This window comes from Bidens hawaiensis, unplaced genomic scaffold, assembly GCF_021521415.1.
Source record: "Bidens hawaiensis isolate Kalapana, Puna unplaced genomic scaffold, B.hawaiensis_p1.1 tig00008861_1, whole genome shotgun sequence".
In the NCBI taxonomy this organism is placed as follows: Eukaryota; Viridiplantae; Streptophyta; class Magnoliopsida; order Asterales; family Asteraceae; genus Bidens; species Bidens hawaiensis.
In genome coordinates this window covers 4,816-23,728 of record NW_027491640.1, presented here as the reverse complement: position 1 = coordinate 23,728, position 18,913 = coordinate 4,816, and the positions used below count along the sequence as shown (strand labels likewise).

General features: G+C 39.1%; 2 protein-coding genes across 2 annotated transcripts; one reads left to right on the top strand and one right to left on the bottom strand.

The window, feature by feature from the left end:
• The first annotated feature begins 3,011 nt into the window (after positions 1–3,011).
• LOC143530213 (uncharacterized) lies at positions 3,012–3,605 on the top strand. The gene has a single exon (XM_077025819.1). The coding sequence runs from the start codon at positions 3,012–3,014 to the stop codon at positions 3,603–3,605; it is 594 nt and encodes a 197-aa protein (XP_076881934.1).
• Positions 3,606–9,772: 6,167 nt separating this feature from the next.
• On the bottom strand, positions 9,773–12,190 carry LOC143530204 (EPIDERMAL PATTERNING FACTOR-like protein 2). Its single transcript, XM_077025812.1, has 3 exons — positions 11,897–12,190; positions 11,776–11,813; positions 9,773–10,558 (listed from the first exon to the last, which is right to left on the bottom strand). The coding sequence occupies exons 1-3, from the start codon at positions 11,985–11,987 to the stop codon at positions 10,319–10,321; spliced, it is 369 nt and encodes a 122-aa protein (XP_076881927.1). The 5' UTR covers positions 11,988–12,190; the 3' UTR covers positions 9,773–10,318.
• Positions 12,191–18,913: the final 6,723 nt, after the last annotated feature.

Here is an 18,913-nt window from a genome sequence, read left to right as displayed (position 1 = left end):
CATAAAAAGGGTTTTTCAAATTGAACAAGTGGCAATGATTTAGTAGCATAAAATCCAATAATTTATATATTTGGAATGTTCGGGATATAAATCGTGTCGGTTTACGTGATAAACGAATACACAAACGAATACAAATAGAATTCGAAATTGACGAATGTCACATTTAGGCAAAGAATTAATGCGTAGTGACGCAAGAAATGATATCAATAGAGCCCACCAGGGGAAAAAGATTTCTTCCGTATGGTCAAGACTAAACAATGAAATCAGCAAAAGGAGACCACGCCGTATGACCCCTTCAAAAGCAAACAGAAGGGGCAGATACATTCATCCAGCAGATGGACCCCGCTGACCAAAAGCTCAGCACAGATAATGTATACAGATGGTATCCAATTCAAAAAACTAGCTCTAATCAAACCAGGGCCGAACACAGACTTGAAAATCTACTGTGATTATCATGAACAACACGGTCACACAACCAATCAGTGTTCAAACTTGAAGGATGCCATTGAAGAATACGTAAAAAGACGGGAGGTTGGAGCCCCTGGTCAAAAGCAACAAAGGAAAGTACAAACGTCCTCCCCCTCGCGATACCGGGAGGGCAGATAAGAAAACAAAGACCTGCATGCTAACATGATCTCTGGTGGAATGAAAACCAAGAAGCGAAGCCAGGTGGAGCATGCCACCTGGAGAGAAGAGCAAATGATTTTCCCAAAGGTGAAAGGAGGAGCGAGTAGGAAAGCACCGCTAGTGATCACAGCAGTGTTTGGCCATTACTGAACACCTCGTTGCTTCATTTACGCGGGGGAGACGTTCGACATCAAGTACCAACAATGTTTCGATTTGTTGGAAGAAAAAGACAAGCGAAGGTTGAAACATGTCAATGCCCCAATCACAGGTTTCAATCAAAGTGTTGAGTACCCGCTGGACAGTTGACATTCCAAGTCACGCTTGCTGACGGGGTACACTCAAGAACAGAGGATGTGGATTTTTTGGTCATAGAAATGCCACACCCACACTATGATGTAATCCTGGGAAGGGAGGCGATTGGAGACTTTAATGCCAATCCCTCAATAGCACATGACATATTGGGGGTGCCAACTCCCACGGGGGTGGCGATGGTTCATGCCAACAAAGAATGTCACGTGGCAGAAGTGAAAATACCGCCACAAAAAATGTTAAAAACCAACAAAGCAAGAGAGGTGGAAAAATGGGTGCTCAATAGTAAGTTCCAAAAAAATGTAACAATAGGGCCTACCCTTTCTAAGGAATTGCGAAATGCGCTGAAAAGATTACTCCTCAGCAATGTGGATGTGTTCGCATGGACACCAGCGGACATGACAGGAGTCCCAAGGGTCAAGGCGGAACATAAACTGAAAGTGAATCAATCTTTTGTTCCAGTTGTACAAAAGCGAAGAAAAATGGGACCAGAGAAAGAAAAAGCCTGCGATGAACAAGTTCAACAAATGATAGACGTAGTAACAATCTGCGAAATTCAGTACCAAATGTGGGTAGCCAACCCAGTGATGGTACCAAAGGCAAACGGCCAATGGCGCATGTGTATCGGTTTCAAAGATCTTAACAAGGCGTGCCCAAAGGATTGTTATCCTCTACCAGAATTAGACCTGAAAGTGGATGCACTTGTTCCCTTTCAATTCAAATGTTTCTTGGACGCATATAAAGGGTACCACCAGATCCACATGGTGGCAGAAGATCAAGAAAATACGGCAATCCGAACTAACAATGGAACGTATTGCTACAAGATGATGCCATTTGGCCTCAAGAATGTCGGGTGCACATACAAACGTCTAATGGACAAAGAATTCAAGACACTTAATTGGGAGAAATCTAGAAGTTTACATGGACGACTTGGTGATCAAGAGCGATACGGAAACAGCGATGTTGAAAGATATCGAAGAAACTTTCAGAACGTTGCGCTCGATCAACATGAAGCTTAACCTAGGAAAATGTTCCTTCGGAATGGAAGAAGGAAAGTTCGTAGGAGTGATCGTGACCAACGGCGGCTTCAGAGCCAATCCAAAGAAAGTGGAAGCGGTACTGAAAATGCCCTCCCCAAAATCCCTCAAGCAAGTGCAAACACTTAATGGCCGGTTGGTCGCACTTAATAGATTCATGTCAAATCATGCGGAAATATCTTTTCCATTTGTTTCAACCCTGAGAAACTGTCTTAAAAAGTCTCAATTTCGATGGACGGTGGAAGCAGAAGTGGTGTTCCAAGAAATCAAGTCGCGCTTAGCAGAATTGCTAACATTGACGGCACCAAAGGCCAAAGGACCATTGATAATATATTTAGCGGCTTCAGAAAGGGCAATTAGCGCGGTAGTTATGGTGGAAAGAAGTGGCGTCCAAACACCCATCTACTATGTAAGGCTTACTCTAGCGGATGCAAAAACAAGATATTCCACTTTGGAAACACTGGTTCTGTCGCTAGTACAAACGGCGCGCCGTCTGAGATACTTCCAAGGGAACCCGATACACGTTCTCACCAATTATAGCCTACAAAACGTGTTAAGCAAGCCAGAATTATCCGGAAGACTGGCGAAGTGGGCGATAGAGTTAGGAGAACACGCCATCAAATACAAACCCAGACCAGCAATCAAGGGTCAAGTTTTGGCAGACTTCATGGCAGAAGTACCCCATGAGAAGGAGGAGGAATGCCGAAAGGAGATAGAACCCCCCGCAGAACAACAAAAAGAACAAGTTTGGAAATTGGTCACTGCTGGGGCATCCAATGATGAAGGTGCATGTGCAGGGTTAAAAATAACCAACCCAGAAGGGCAAGACTTCACGTACGAAATACGTCTCGAATTCAAGAGCACAAATAACGAGGCGAGGTATGAAGCGTTGTTAGCAGGTTTGAGAATCGCCAAAAGTTGGGGGCTAAACATTCGGAGGCGCACGTCGATTCAATGTTAGTGGCGAATCAAATAGAAGGATCATATGGTGCAAAAGACGAAAAAACGGCATCATACTTGGCGCAAGCTAAGGCGCTAATGGGAACCTTCATCACGTGTAAAGTGAAACATGTAAAACGAAGCAAAAATAAACAAGCAGATGCTCTTTGCAAGTTAGCATCGGTAAGCTTCAAACACCTCGCCGAAGACGTCCGCGTAGAAGTGTTAACAAACCCTTCAACAATAGTGAGAGAAGTCTGTGTATGCTCCACAATCACACCAAACTGGATGACACCAATCGTCAAATTCTTGTCATCAGGTACCCTTCCAAACAAGAAAGCGGAGGCCCGAAAGATCCGTCACAAAGCGCTGAACTATACACTTCAGAATGGCATTTTGTACAGACGATCCTATTTGGGGCCACTTCTCCGATGTGTGGACGCGCAAGACACATATTACCTGTTGAAAGAAATTCATGAAGGAATTTGTGGCATTCACGCAGGTCCAAGAATGGTGGTAGCCATGATCATGAACATGGGATATTACTGGCCGGGAATGCACATAGATGCAGAAGAACAACTAAGGCGGTGCAGCGCATGTCAGCGCCATGCATCAAACATCTTGCGGCCAAATAATGTTATGATCCCGATGACTGCATCTTCGCCATTCCAGAAATGGGAAATCGACATATAACAGGGCCGTTTCCTGAAGCGCCAGGGCGAGTAAAGTTCCTAATTGTGGCGATCGATTACTTCACCAAATGGATTGAAGCGAAACCAGTGGCAACGATAAATGCAGGAAACGTCAATAAATTCATTTGGGAATTTATCATATGCCATTTTGGACTGCCCATGAACTTGGTAAGCGATAATGGAACACAATTCGCAGACCAACGCATCAGGGAATGGCTTAAAGAGTTGAAGGTAACTCAACGTTCACTTTTGTCGCCCATCCACAAGGGAATGGAGAAGTGGAACGCGCCAATCGAAGCATTGTTGACGGCATAAAGAGAAGGCTGGCGGATTACAAATCAGGTTGGGTTGATCAAATAGTGCATGTCCTTTGGGCAATACGCACCCAAAGAAACACAAGTAACGCCAAAACACCATTCAGCCTAACTTATGGCACATAAGCAATGATTCCGGCGGAAATCGGAGTGCCATCGCCAAGAGTTATACTTCCAAGTGACAAAGAAGCCGAAAGGCGATTGGACTTAATGCTTCGTGAACAAAATTACAAACGCCAACTCCAGAAGTATTACGATACAAGAGTAAAGATTTGTGAGTTCAATGCCGGAGATTACGTCCTTCGCAACAACGAGGCATCAAAAGCTCAAGCGCAAGGAAAACTAGCGCCAACATGGGAAGGCCCCTATAAGATGAAAGAAGTAATGGGAAAGGGCGCTTATACGCTAATTCAACTCGATGGCTCGCCAATTCCAAGGACATGGAATGCGGCGCAGCTGTGAAGGTGTTACATGTAAATCGATTTCAACTTGTAAAAACGGGCCAAGGGCCAACAAATATGAATGAAAAAGATTCTCCGCATTTCACAAGACGAAAAAAAATCAAAACAAAAGCTTCATTTCATATATATACAAAGTATTTACAAGGCGGATACCAACACCCGCAAAAGAAAAACAATCCTAACTATACATATCAGCGGGAAACCCTAATCAACGTCGTTCAAATTCTTTCTCGTCTGATCAAGAGCCGCAACAATATCTTCATCATCATCGACATGACTGGTGGAAAGACCGGCTAGTTCGGGCTCCGACAACTTCCTCAGCAATTGCACGTCATTTTCTTCCTTGGCGTACTAGGCAACAGTAGATAGGATGGGAAACGAGAGAGCATCATACTCAGTCTCAGCGGCTTTATACTCCGCTTCCACATAAATACCCTCAAGAACGTATGCCTCAGGAGGAAGGTTATCACGCAAATGCATAACGGCCTCCTGGAATCTGGTCTTGTGCCCAAGTTGTTTCGCAGCGGTATCAAGATGCCCAACACACTTTGTCAAATCATCATCAGTAATGATGCGTTGGGCAACCTGCAAAAGAAAGATTTTAGCATTAATAAAAGAACGAGTAAGAGAATAAAAAGATTACCTTGAATATGGCATGCTTCAGCAGCCAATCACGGTCGGCGGAAGCGGCAACACACTCAGCAGTCAATGACTCGATGGTTTTCTCATGAGAAACCAGAGTGTTGGCCAGCTTGCCTGCATCCACTTTCCTCAATTCAGCTTCCGCGGCCAACTCTTCAATAAGCTTACGCAAAGCAACGTTTTCATCCTCGAGTTTGGCGGAAGCTTCCTTGGCAGAAAGAGCGCGCCTGCGTGCATCAGCAAGATCAGGATTAGATTTCTTGCACGTAGCCTGGAACTCTTTATAGCGCGCAGCATGCTCATAGATATATTTCGCCAAATCTGCCTCAACCTTTGCCAATGTCTCCTCAGCAACAGTCAGATCCTGGCGGTTCTCTGCTGCTTCTCGACCCGCCTTCCAAGCGGCAGCCTCAGTGTTTTTCATCGATTGCTCCATGTCAATCATGGTAGCAGTTATCTCAATCTTCTCTTCATGAAGGGCGCGATTGTCGTGCACCAGCTCCGCCAAACTAAAGAGAGACTGGACATGGTGAAAAACCGCGTCGGAGGACAAACTGTTCCGAGGCTGAAATTTGCGACCAATGCGCTCGCCAGGAGGAACAACATGTTCCAAAAATTCTATACAGGTAGCAGGGTCTTCAAAACTGGCGCTGCGGGTGACCTTCCATTTCGGCTGATAAATTCGGTTCGCCTCAATAGAATCACGGGGATCTGTATCTACACTTAATACCCCGCCGCTAGAGCCGCCACCACTACTGCCAGGAAAATCAAAAAATTTACCATGTACCACCGCCCCGACACTAAAAGGGAGCAGCTGCACAATCTCATCGCTTGTCTAGCGAGGACTGCTTAGACTTCATAAAGTCAGCAAATGAAACACCCGCCGACTCGCTGCTGAAGACCTTTGTCAAATCGTCCACAGTTGCCTTCATTTGTCCAACTGGCGTCGTTGACTGGGGGTCGGGCGGAATAACAGATTCCGCCGGCACAACCACCGTCGTCACAATGGTTTCGGCCTCAGACGGGCCAACCACACCCGTCATCATTGGGAAAGTTATCGCCTGTACAGTGGGCATTGCCTCAGATAAGTTGCCCACACTTGTCATCATCGGCAAACTGGCAAAGAAAGCCGCCAAAGAAGAGGCGACAACGGAAACCACATGAGTGCCCGTCGAAGAAGAGATCTTCGAAACCCCTGTAACAATATCAGTTAACGTCAGAAGGATTATAACAAACAAAGATATAAAAAGCATAAAAAAGTTATACCTAGAGACTTAACCAACTTCACAAACCCACCAAGGCGGGGCTTCTTGAAGAGGCGAGGCACCTCTTCTTCTTCTTCATCACCCGCAGGTGTAGACGCCACATTGTGTGGGACAGTGAACGTCCCAGCGGCAGCAGAAGAGAAAGATGAACTGGTAGATACGAAAGTCGTATCCATAACAGTTCCAGGAGCAGAGGCTGCAGAAGACACAAGATTTGTCGCCACCAAAATTGGAGTAACTTCGAGCGGACTTGTGTCCACGACAGTCAAAGCAGTCACAGGCTGTGAGACTGAAGGCGAGGAGAATCCAACAGAAGCCTGGTGACAGGCGGTTGGGAGTGACGCGACGTCACTGCCGGAACCAGGCGACACAAGCAATGTCGCCGAAGAAGATACCGGGGAATCGAAAGGAATGTTGGACATGATGACGACAACGTCATCATCATCCACAGTGTTTATCGCGCCGACATCTTTCGGCGGTGCAACCGCTTTCCAATCGCTAGATTACGCGCCTTTCCCACTACATTTAGGAAAGCGCACAATATGAGACCGTTTACTTGAAACATACAAATAACAAAATATCAGGAAACACGCAAATAAAAACCAAAAATGTTAACAAAAAACTTACCCTCCTTTGGGTTAACGAAGCTGAGAGGTGACAACAGTCGCGGAGGAAGTGACTGCCCCATAGAAAGAGGAAACACAAAGTTGGAGGCAGTCTTAATGAGGATTGGCTCCTCACGGGGAACTAACTCCCTCCGGCGCAAGACATCGGCGCTCTCTAGCGGAGGTTGCAGGAGGAGCATGGGATTCTTCACCTCTGCAAGAGACTGAAACGTTAGAAAAGGCTAAATAAATAAAGGGGAGATCATAACAAACAAGTAAATCACTAACCCTGACCATCGTTATGGATGACCGGAACCTTAGCCGTATCTTCCCAAATACGACTCATGCCAAATAGCACCAGCGCGCGCTCCGAGTAGTGACGAAGTGGGGAGAGGATGTAGTAAGGTGTTGAACTAGTCCGTCCCGGAGTAGGGGACTGGTTTAGGCTCAGGAAGTTCTTTCACGTCCGTAAAATGCATCGCATGGGGAACCACGCGAGCAGTAACGTAGAAGAAGAGACTCTTCCACTCGTGCAACCTCCAAAGCAATGGCCTTGGCACCAGGACGGGTAAACAAATTATACCAGCCCTGGGACAAGAGCCAATGCTAGAAGGCCGGCATCTTGTCAGCTGCAGGCGTAACGCCAAGACAATGACAAGTGTACTCGAAATGGCTAAGGCGAGCCATTCTGAGTGGATGTATTTGGCTGAGGTGCAACCCAAATGCATCTAAAACCTCCAACAAGAACCGCGTAATGGGCAAACGGAAGTTGCCCAGAAGGAAATACTCCTTATACACGGCAATGTTGCCGTTAGGAGCCTGTCTAGCCACCTGGCCCGAAGCGGGCAATTCAGGCTCAAACCCAGGCCAAGGTTGTAAACCTTGACCATTTTGTTGAATTCCTCAGCAGACATACGACAACCGACGAACTCCATGGTATTATTCTTCTTAGTTTTGGTGGATTGAGATGATTCAGCCATAAAATGAAAGATAAGAATCAAAGGAGAAAGGAGTTCTCAAAGAAAGAATTCTGGTGAATAATGAAATCCCAAAGAGGTAACTCCCCCTTTTATACCCATCGCAATTAATATGGGAGAGGGGTACAGAAGGGATGAAGGCCACGCGGTCTAACCGGCAGGTGACACGCCAACGATATAGCAGGAAAAGTGTTACAGCAGGGCACGTCACCAGAATTCTCGCCCACGCGCCTGACACAGACGAAAAAGCTGCACCGCGAAGTGTAACCGTCGTTAAACCGTCATGTCAAGCCATCCTTGCACTGACATTCTTTTAATTCATCTTTTCCCGCCAAATAACACGTCATCACTCCAATAAGGATAGAAAGATGACAAGTGTTGGCAAAAAATGCTCCATCATGGGATGGTTTTCAATAACCACCCGTCAAAATAGGATCCGCCATGGGATGGTTTTCAATAACCACCCGCCAAAATAGGCTCCACCATGGGATGGTTTTCAATAACCATCCGCCAAAATAGGCTCCGCCATGGGATGGTTTTCAATAACCACCCGCAAAATTAGGCTCCGCCATGGGATGACTTTCAATAACCACCCGCCAAAATAGGCTCCGCCATGGGATGGTTTTCAATAACCACTCGTCAAAATAGGCTCCGCCATGGGATGGTTTATAATTTTCAATAACCACCCGCCAAAATAGGCTCAGCCATGGGATGGTTTTCAATAACCACCCGCCAAATTAGGTTCCGTCATGGGATGGTTTTCAATAACCACCTGCCAAATTAGGCTGCGCCATGGGATGATTTTCAATAACCACCCGCAAAATTAGGCTCCGCCATGAGATGATTTTCAATAACCACCCGTCAAATTAGGCTACGCCAGAGGACGGTTTTCAATAACCACCCGCCAAATCAGGCTACGCCAGAGGACGGTTTTCGATAACCAAACGTCCAAATTATGCTCTACCATAGGACGGTTTTCATTAACCAAACGTCCAAATAGGCAATGCCAAATGTTAACTGACAACGCAAAACAAACAGCTAGAACACACATTAGCTATCAAAAGCCCATGATAAGTCCATAGCTCCCGTTTCTTCAAAAAGGGCTACTACGGACTAGGGGGACTTGTAGAGGTAGGATACTGAACCCACCATCAAATTAGTATAACGCCTGGTAAGTGGATAAACTATGCGCTGGGCGGAGGACATGGCGCCATAACCATAAGCTTAATAAAAGCGGACTAAGGGTGCGCTAAGCAGACTACATGGCGCCATAGCCTCATATAATAAACATTCCCTGACACCTCGGGAATGATAGCGCTGAGATACCCGCCAACATGGGACAAAAATGAAGAATTAAATCGGGAATATCACCCAACCAATGGGGATCTGACAACACGTAAAGGACGGTACAAAATAGTACACCACGTCAATGTCAAAAGGCCATGATGTCCACCAACCTCCACAGCCGCGCGAGTGGAGAATACAATTGGTGAAAAAGCTGACAAGGTGGTTGGTCATACGCTCTCTCTCCTCCGGCTATAAATACCAACATACCTCCAAAGGGTAAGGGATCCACGATCCAACAATATAACTCTCTCTCTCTCTCTACATTCTTATCATATTACTAAGTACTGATTCTCACGTCGGAATGTGGTTACGAGAGAATCCCCCCCCCCCCCCACATTCCTCATAACGAGCTCACGGTGTTCTGTTTTGCAGAATATACTCATCTGCCCCAAGAAGGATTATAACCCATCGTGGAGAATACTCAACTATTACCCTTGAACTAACTTGTTAGACCTAAGGGGTGGATCCGTGTTTCTTCACCATATTTTTCTTAATTAACTGAAACAGTGTAATGAGATGAATATTTTTAGTTTTCGAAACGCAAGAAGGTAAAATAATTATAATTTTTGTGATAAAATGATATTTTATGACATTATACGTGGAATTAAAACACTAGAAAAATACAAAAGTGGGTCCCACCCCAGGAATGGTTTTGATAACCATCCAAAGTCAGGAGCAGTGTACAAAAAAACCGATCATGTGCACAAAATCAGTAGCAGTTGAGATCTGTTTGACCCTGTAAATCCATGCATCTTTGACTTGTACCCTCATGCATATTTAACTTGTACCATTTGTCATAAATTATTATTTATACTCTCACCTTAAAATCTTATGAGACCGAGGAAATTCTTTACAGCAAATAATAGTAATAATAATAAATAATAATAAAGGAAAATCTTGCAAGATACGTAAACCTGACACCACACATGACCACCCCCATCACACTCTACCCCACTTGTACCTTTTGCTTTGCAACTTGTACCTACCTAATGCATTCATTTTCTTGTACAATTAACCAAAGTAACAAAAAACTTAAATTATATCAACATAGTGAAGAAAACCATGATGTTTTTCTTCATACAAAAAAAAAAAACTTAGTATTATTATGGATTGAACATATAGTCTCCACATTTGCATTTCCAACACATGGGTTTGTAGTTGGAAAGATCATCACTTCTTGAATCAAGTATGTTTTTAGGAGTTGTACTTGATGCTTGCTGAGTTGTGCTAATGAATTTAGGTACAATTGGGACTTGGACTGCCTCACAATGACCACAGTTAACACAATATCTCTTCTCACATCTTGGTGGTCTTGATCCAATCAAAAGATTTCTTCTTTCCATCTACATCAATCCAATTCAGTCAAATTATTAGTAAGGTGTTAAGTCTTTTTAGTTAGGTTGATTTTGATGAAACACTAAAGAAAACAATAAATTAAACAGGGTAGACTGGTTGAATAGATAGATAGGGACAACAAAAACATCCGAAAGCGGTTTAGTTGGTGGTTTTGGACTTTTTCTTTCTAAAAAATTAGTTTGCCTTAGTTTTTTTTAACTAAATCAAATGGTTAAAGAGTATAAAATATATACATAACCATGCATTTAAAACTTAAAAATATATATACTAATTACACTAACAAACACTACATTTCTTTAGATCATTCTCGACCCATTCCCTATCCATATCTCTATAATTACACTAAAAAACACTACATTTCTATCTTCTGCTTAATTAAATAATATTTATTATACATTTATCATTACAGTTTTCTCTCTCCTCTACTCACAACCAATACAATAAATATTAAAAAATAAATAGGGGCAAACAATGTTTCCCGAAATTTACAAAAAATTACTACATTTCACTCTCAACCCTATAATTTACACTCACAATCACTCACCACCTCACCCTATAATTTACAAACTCCCCTCACATAACTATAGAAAATGTGATGAGAATGCTCTAAACCGTTGGCTCAACTATTAAGACCTGTTTTTCAAGTCATAAACTTGCTACTTGTCTAGATTATTAATATTTATACCAATTCTTAAGGCCAAACCTTAAATGTAACCACAAGATACATCCCAAAAGAAGTACTAACATTTAACACTGAGAATTAAATGATAAAGTTCTTTGACTTTTGTGGTCCAACTTACAAACTTGGCACTTAAGTTTTAATAAACAAATTAATATATAATAAACAAATAAAAACAGAGTATAATCTTTTCGAAAGGCTGGCAAAAATGATTACATTTGAAACAAACCCCATATAATTTGCATATCAAATACACTTTCTGATCAAAATTAAAGATTTATCGTTTGCCTCTTTGACTTTTAAGGTCAAAAATGCTAAATTTCAACTTCAAATCTGAGACTAAATATAAATCCTCTAGACACTTGTTTTTTCAAATCAAATAAACCATAGTTTATATCAATGAAGCTAGAGATATTAAAATTGTTCAAATTCTACTAGTGTTCCAACCCAATTTTGCATTTTAAAATTCAGATTCTTGACTAAAGAATTAGGTTGAAAAAACCACAATTAGCAAATGAGTTTCACCTGGGGATTCTTGTCTACTGGCTTGAAATTTGTGTCACCTGCAAGAACATTGAAAGAAAGAAAAGATGTTCAATTAGGTTGACCACATATAATATATAGAGAAAGAGAGTGACCCACAAACCTTGAGGCATAAATCTTGCATGGGTGGAGTTGGAAATCAAGAAAATGATGAATAAAGATTGAATACTGATTGGAAAAGAACAAGTTCCCATTTGAGAATTAAATTGTGGAGAGAGAATTATGAAAGAGGTAAAAAGAAGAAACAGTCAACATTTGTTGTTGAGTTCATTGTTGTTGTTGTTGTAAATCAGTGGGAGTATGAGTGTGCGTGTGATTGGTTGTAGAAAGAGAGAGAGAGAGACAGATGGTGATGTAAGACAGAAAGAAAAGAAAGCAACATGTGGAAACACTCCTGAAAAAGAGAGAAGCCTCATCACCTTTATTCAATAGAAGGGAAATATTCAATAGAATATAATTCCTGGACGTTAACGATGATATGTGATGAACATAACCATCCGCCTGTACAGCATATGGAAGGCACGTTAGTGAATGCATGCAAAGAAGTTTTCCCGAATGCTACTCAATTACTTTGTAGATGGCACATTAGTCGCAACATATTCAAGAACTGTAGGCAATCTATCAGGTCAGCACGTGATTGGGACAACTTTCTAAAATATTTATAAAGATATGTTTGTCAGGGATGTAAATTCATTGTATCATGACTTGTGTTTTTTTGGGTCACCTTGTCCAGAAGAACACTGGATGAAAATGCCTGAGGCAGGTGTTCTGATTGCCAATAGGTTTGGTGTTATCATCCATTCTTTAAGCATGTCAGGCAGTACCACTATTTTCCCATTTTGGAGTGGTCCAGAAGAAAGTCAACATCACAGAGCTCTTACAATTGCTTTAGTATTTGGTGAGACCCATTATGTCATGGTAGAGTTACAAGGAGAATCCCCAATGCCTGTTATCATGCCTTATTGGAATCTTAACAATATTAGCCGGTCTGCAGTTAGGTGGGAAACAATGTATAAGTCGCGTCTAGAACTGTACAGCCAACTTTATCGTCCTGAAAGTGGGTTTGTGGATTTAAGTGATTAATTATTTTAGTGTTTTTACATTCATAATGAACTTGTATTTTCGTATTTATATATTTGAGTACTTTTTAGAAGACTAGTAATATTCATAATTGTATAATAAAATATTTAATATACTATTATTCATACTATTATTGCAAAAAACTAATTACAATAGCCTTTAAAAAAACCTAATTAAAAAATAGATATTAGTAGTTTAAATAATTATTATGTAATTATTAGTAGTTATATTTAAATAAAATAGAATAAAAATGATTAGTAGTAGATTAATAGGGTTGACTTGGTATACCAAATAAAAACTTTTGGTATATTTAAAGCCCCCCTTATTTTATAGCCCATGCCTCCTTAAAAGAATTTTAATTAATTAATATTTCATACCAGTCTTCACGATCTGTTTAACTCATTTATTACAGTTTATCAACTCGTTTACAACACATTTTGTCGTTAAAATAAAAGTGCTATAAACAGCGTCTCAACTACACGTAAGTGGGTGCAGGTTAGAGCTAATAATTTTTTTAACACAACACATAAAAGAATAATTCAATTGGAATCGTCTAAAAAAACGACGGGCAACCTTGACGTATTTAACAATATCATGACGTGCAATAAAAAAGTGACACTCTTTGAGATTTTACTATCATACACTTGTTTTGTAGCATAATAGGAAAATCTTAGACAATGTGTAGTGGGCGAATTTTGGCTTGAACACCGCCCCCAGACAATATTCAGGCGATTTGGGGGGAGGGGCGAGAATTTGTCGCTGTGTATGTTTTTTTTAATAATATTATTATATTAGTATCTGTGTGACATACATACATACATACATACATACATACATACATACATACATACATAAGGGTGGGTTATATATATATATATATATACACCTACACACACATATATATATGATGTGATGGGGCTACACCATTACACCCCTAAAATGAAAATCATCTCTCAGCGGAAATGACGTCACGTGTCGAAAATCACCCTCATTTTGTAGCCCTCCACTACACAGCCTTATATCAATCATGGACAAAAGAGATTCTTAGTTTCGTAAATAACGCTGTGCCTCAAATAACACCAATATGTTTTGAACGCTTTGGCTATGGAAAGGATGAAAACTCCACACTTAAGCATGCTTAAGTGATAATGACCATATAAAAAAGTTGAGTGCCCAAATTTGCCAAAACTACAAAGATCTAAGTCGGAGGTCAAATAGTCATTTATGAAAAGATAGTCTAGAGACCCTATCATAAACCAAACAACTCAGAATTACAAGTTGTCAAGCAGTTCGTCCCTTCCCCCCCCCCCCCCCCCCCCCCCCCACACACATCATTTCTGGTATGGCGTAAGACCCTTTGTAAAACCCGGTCTCTCTTTCTAAATTCTTTCTAAAACTTAGTTTGGTTCTGGATTGACATATTTACTATTCATAAGTTATTTAATTATTGAGTTATATACTAATAAGCTTGATGGGATCATAAGCTCTGTTTCGTTTACATCCCTACTTTTATTGGCAAAATGGTTTGTGTGCCGAAGTTACATTGTTTTGTAATCCGGGGTATTTGGTAATATACTTTTGCGGCTCATGAGCATGGGCGAAGCATGTATTGTGGTCCTAGTGGCCCCACCCCCTTTTTTTGCATAACGGTGTAAATAACCCGTTCTTGTCCTAAAAATTTTTACATCATGCAGATTTAGCCGTCTTTATTAAAAAATTGAGCCCCTCTCTCTCTCTCTGCATTTTATTCAAGCTTTGCATCAATGCTCATGAGAATCCCAAGTTTTTGAAAGGGTTATACCAAGATATAAGTAGGGTATTATTGTACGTTCAAGGATGGGTAATTGGTAGGGCATCCACAAAGTTTTTTTTTCATCTTTCGTTACAACATGAAAAATGATGTATATATTAATATTTTAAATCATATAAATCTATAAACTTGTTACATTAAATTAATATATTTTGTACAAGATTTAAATTTACCATACTGACAAAAGGGGCGAGTCCGGTCGGACAAAATACTGGTTTTGGATCACATGGGCATATTAAGCAGTGATCAGTTTGGTTTGGGGAGGACGAGCTTTAACACAAAATTAAAGAGAAAACATGTTGTCCTAAAACATAAATTAAGCAATGTTAACTGTTAACACAATTTGCAATAATAAATCCCCTCCCCCCCCCCCCTCTCTTAAATATTATACTTAATTTAAATATGCCAACGCAACATTCTTCATTCATTACATAAATTGCAATATGCCATACATTGATTAGACTTATAATTATCATTTTAAATGTTATCATGTTGTGTTCAATACTCACTATACAAATCAAAGAGATGAAGAAAAATACTTGGGCAACCACACTCTCTTATGAAATGCTTTAACGCCAATGGGAAGATCTAGTCATCTAGGTCTATATGAAAATGCGTAAGTATAGAGGGATCATGTTGATGATTTAATGTCATCAAACTATTTTGGGTAATAGGGATTTACTTGGACACAAACTGAGAAACAATGGTAAACATTTGATGCAAGTTGGGAGGTGTGAACCACGGAAGCCATATCACCTCTAGTCCTATACCTTAAACAGTGAACTAGACACCTACTAGGCTACTACAAGGCCAAGCAACTAAGAAATAAGAACACACTCTTTCAATATCAGTAAGGTCATGTGAGGCAAAATGTGATATTTTTAGCATGACATCCGTGGTCCCGCAAATGGAAAACCTGGCTCCTTAACATGAAAAACGAGTTGCTAGAGCTGAGTATACGTCTTATGATGTAGCAACTAATCGTCTTTTGTTATCTGAAGCAAGGTATGCAATCAAATGCGAGTTTTCATTATTACTTATTTCATTTTGTTGTTAAATTATGAACTTTTGCTTGAATAAGAGGTTAACTAAGTTTCATTTTTTATAATCTTTCCAATTTTTCAAATTTAGTCAACATATGAAACATTTTGGCAATTAAATACTCTCAACTTTTACTCGTTGGTAGAAGACACTTCCAACTAACGATCTCCCGTCACGTCTAACTTGTAAACTATTTTCTTATGTCACTCCCGAACTTTACGGACCCTAACCCCGTTAGTTTTGCCGCTAATGTGACTTTTTTTAATGAGGTGGGATGCTTATGTGGCATTTTCATTAAAACATGTGGGCCCAACCTCCGCTTCATTATTAAAAAATGAAAAACATAAAACTAATAACAAAAATTATAATCCATCTCTATCTATCCCCTCTCTCTCCTAGCCACCCACCAGCACACCACCGCCGACCACCACCACCCACCTGCCATGTCGACATTGTACTTAAATCTGAATGACTGATCCCCAGACAATAACCTACTCATCCCTAAAACTCATCTCAATTTGGTTAAAATCCAATCATTTATCATCCTTACTCGGGGGCATGAATATGTATTAACTGAACAGTCAATCGATTCTCAAACGGAATCGGGATTTTTAAGCTGGGAACAGTATGGTCTCCCGTGTAATGTTGTTAATGGATGACCTCGCCTGGAGGGATCCATGAATACCGTTTTTCTTCGGTCCGGATGGTTACAAAGCATTTGGTGATGCCGAGAGACGAGTCTCCGGCATCTATGTATTTTATAAGCGTAAGGTTCAGATCGGGGACTTAAATTGAGGAGGTAGATGTGAACTCCTTGATACGATTTTTCTTTTCGAAATCCTATTATCATTGTTTATATTGAAGATTGTGAAATTAATATAATTTTAGATTTAAGAGGTGATGTTGTTGAGAGGGAAGAAATGTTAATTTTAGATGAGGTGGGTTATGAAAGGCTACATTAGGTGGTGGTGACTGGAAATGGAGAGTGAGAGTGAGAGATATAAGGAAATGAAGAGAGAGAGAGAGAGAGAGAGAGAGAGAGAGAGAGAGAGAGAGTATTATTTTTGTTTTTAGTTTTAAGTTTTTGAAAATGAAGAGGAAGTTGGGGCCCACATGTTTTAACAGAAACCCACGTAAGCTTGCCATCTCACTAAAAATGTAACATCAGTAGCAAAACTAACGAAGTTAAGATATGTTAAATCGGAAGTGACAGAAGAAAATAGGTTACAACTTGGGAGTGATGAGAAAAAAATTGTTAGGAGTGTTCTCTACCAAAGAGTAAAAGTTCAGAATATTTAAAACCAATATCCCTATAAAAAATGAAGGAAGACTGTTTCCAAGGATGGGATGGTGGACATTGTAAGCTCCTTAAACTTTATATTTGATAGATACACGTTTATTATTCAATGTGTGTAATATACCGGATTCTAATCTAGTTCGTAAAACGAAGAAAGAAGTATGACCATATTAGAGGGATTGTTCATGCATTTATAAATCTATATTTATATCTCTCTATACCGCATATCTACCTATTCTAATAAAGTAATATAATTATAGACACGTGTCGATTTGTGGTTAATCCTCACAATTTTTTCTCTCCAAAACTAATATATGTCATAGATCAATAATTATTTATGTACGTTTTACACTACATTTATATTATATCTATAACATGATTAAATTATTCACTTTTCTTTAAACTCTATTTATATTATATATATACACTTTTATAAAAATAAATATTAACATATTATACTACTATACATTGTTAGAATATATTTCACAACATACTTGGTGAAATCCAAAAATTAACAAAAAACCGTGTTTGTTAATATTGAAAAGAATATAATTTTAAATGTTATCATTAAGATATTTTATACTATGTATATTGTTGAAAATTGTAAATACATAAAAAAACTCTAATATGCTTTAAATTTACGAAGTAAAATTTTTAATCAATAAATTATAAATATATGTTTAAAAGTTTATCCATTTTTTAAAAATACATCCATTTATCTTTTGATTATTTTGTACATTGTCATATAAATTTACAAATTATAAATATATTATTTAAATTTATTTATTTATTTTTTCGGTTAATTTAGTAAACTATACATATATGTGTTAAATTGTAAGGATGATATATACCAATCACTTTCAAATATAATAAAGTTTATCATATTTAATTTCTTAGGATTTGTTTTATCAAGGAGTGCTTTAGGTTTTTTTGTGGAACCTAAATTTGATTGTTACGGGTTAAAAGTTGGTAAATAGATTGTTTTGTATAAATTAATTACATTTGCCTCAAATATGTTATAGGTAAAAAAGGGGCAATTTGCCAATTTTTATAAATTTGAGAATGCAAATAGATTTTACCGTCAAACTTGTTACATGTTCAAACTTTTGACTTGAAATGCAAAACAAATGAAAGCTAGAATTTTAAATGTGCTGGTTTTTGAATTTATTTTTAAGGACATTTTTGGAAATAGTTAAAAGATTCGGGATTTTGCACATTGAGTATTTTTCTCATGAATATTAAAATTTAAGAGAAAATGACATACACTTCTTCTGACATGCCATCTCCAGATCTATCAATGCTTCTAACTATTATCAAATTAGAAACATTTGTGTCAACATTGATTTTTCCCTTGAATAGTGATCAGAATGTTGTATGTGAAGCATGTCGTACAAAATTATGCTCAAGTGAAACAAAACATTCACAAAAATGAACGGGTTAACATGTTATTTTTTTTGTTAATTTGCAAGGTCGAGAAGCCTGTCATACTTATCAAATATTTTTCATAGAGTAGCTCAAAACTATTATTATATGAGAAGAAGTCTCCGAAATTGGTTCATAACCAAATTTCTTTCAGTTATACATATATGATACTTAGAATAAATTTTCAATAGATGGATTGTTTTGTGTATGCTTTTGCACGTGCATTATTTTTTTTATTAAGTTCATTTTTTTAGGAAAAAATCATTTTGTTATATAAATAAAATCAATTATGTATAATGATACAAACATATATTTAATATATTTTTCTATCTACATTATGTATTGCTTTATTTGTAACTTAATTATTTAGATCACCTCGTGTGTTACACGAGTTATAAATCTAGTAATAAATAAAATATCTGTCATGTCACATGTTTTCTACATATCTTTTCTCACAGTTTACCGCATAT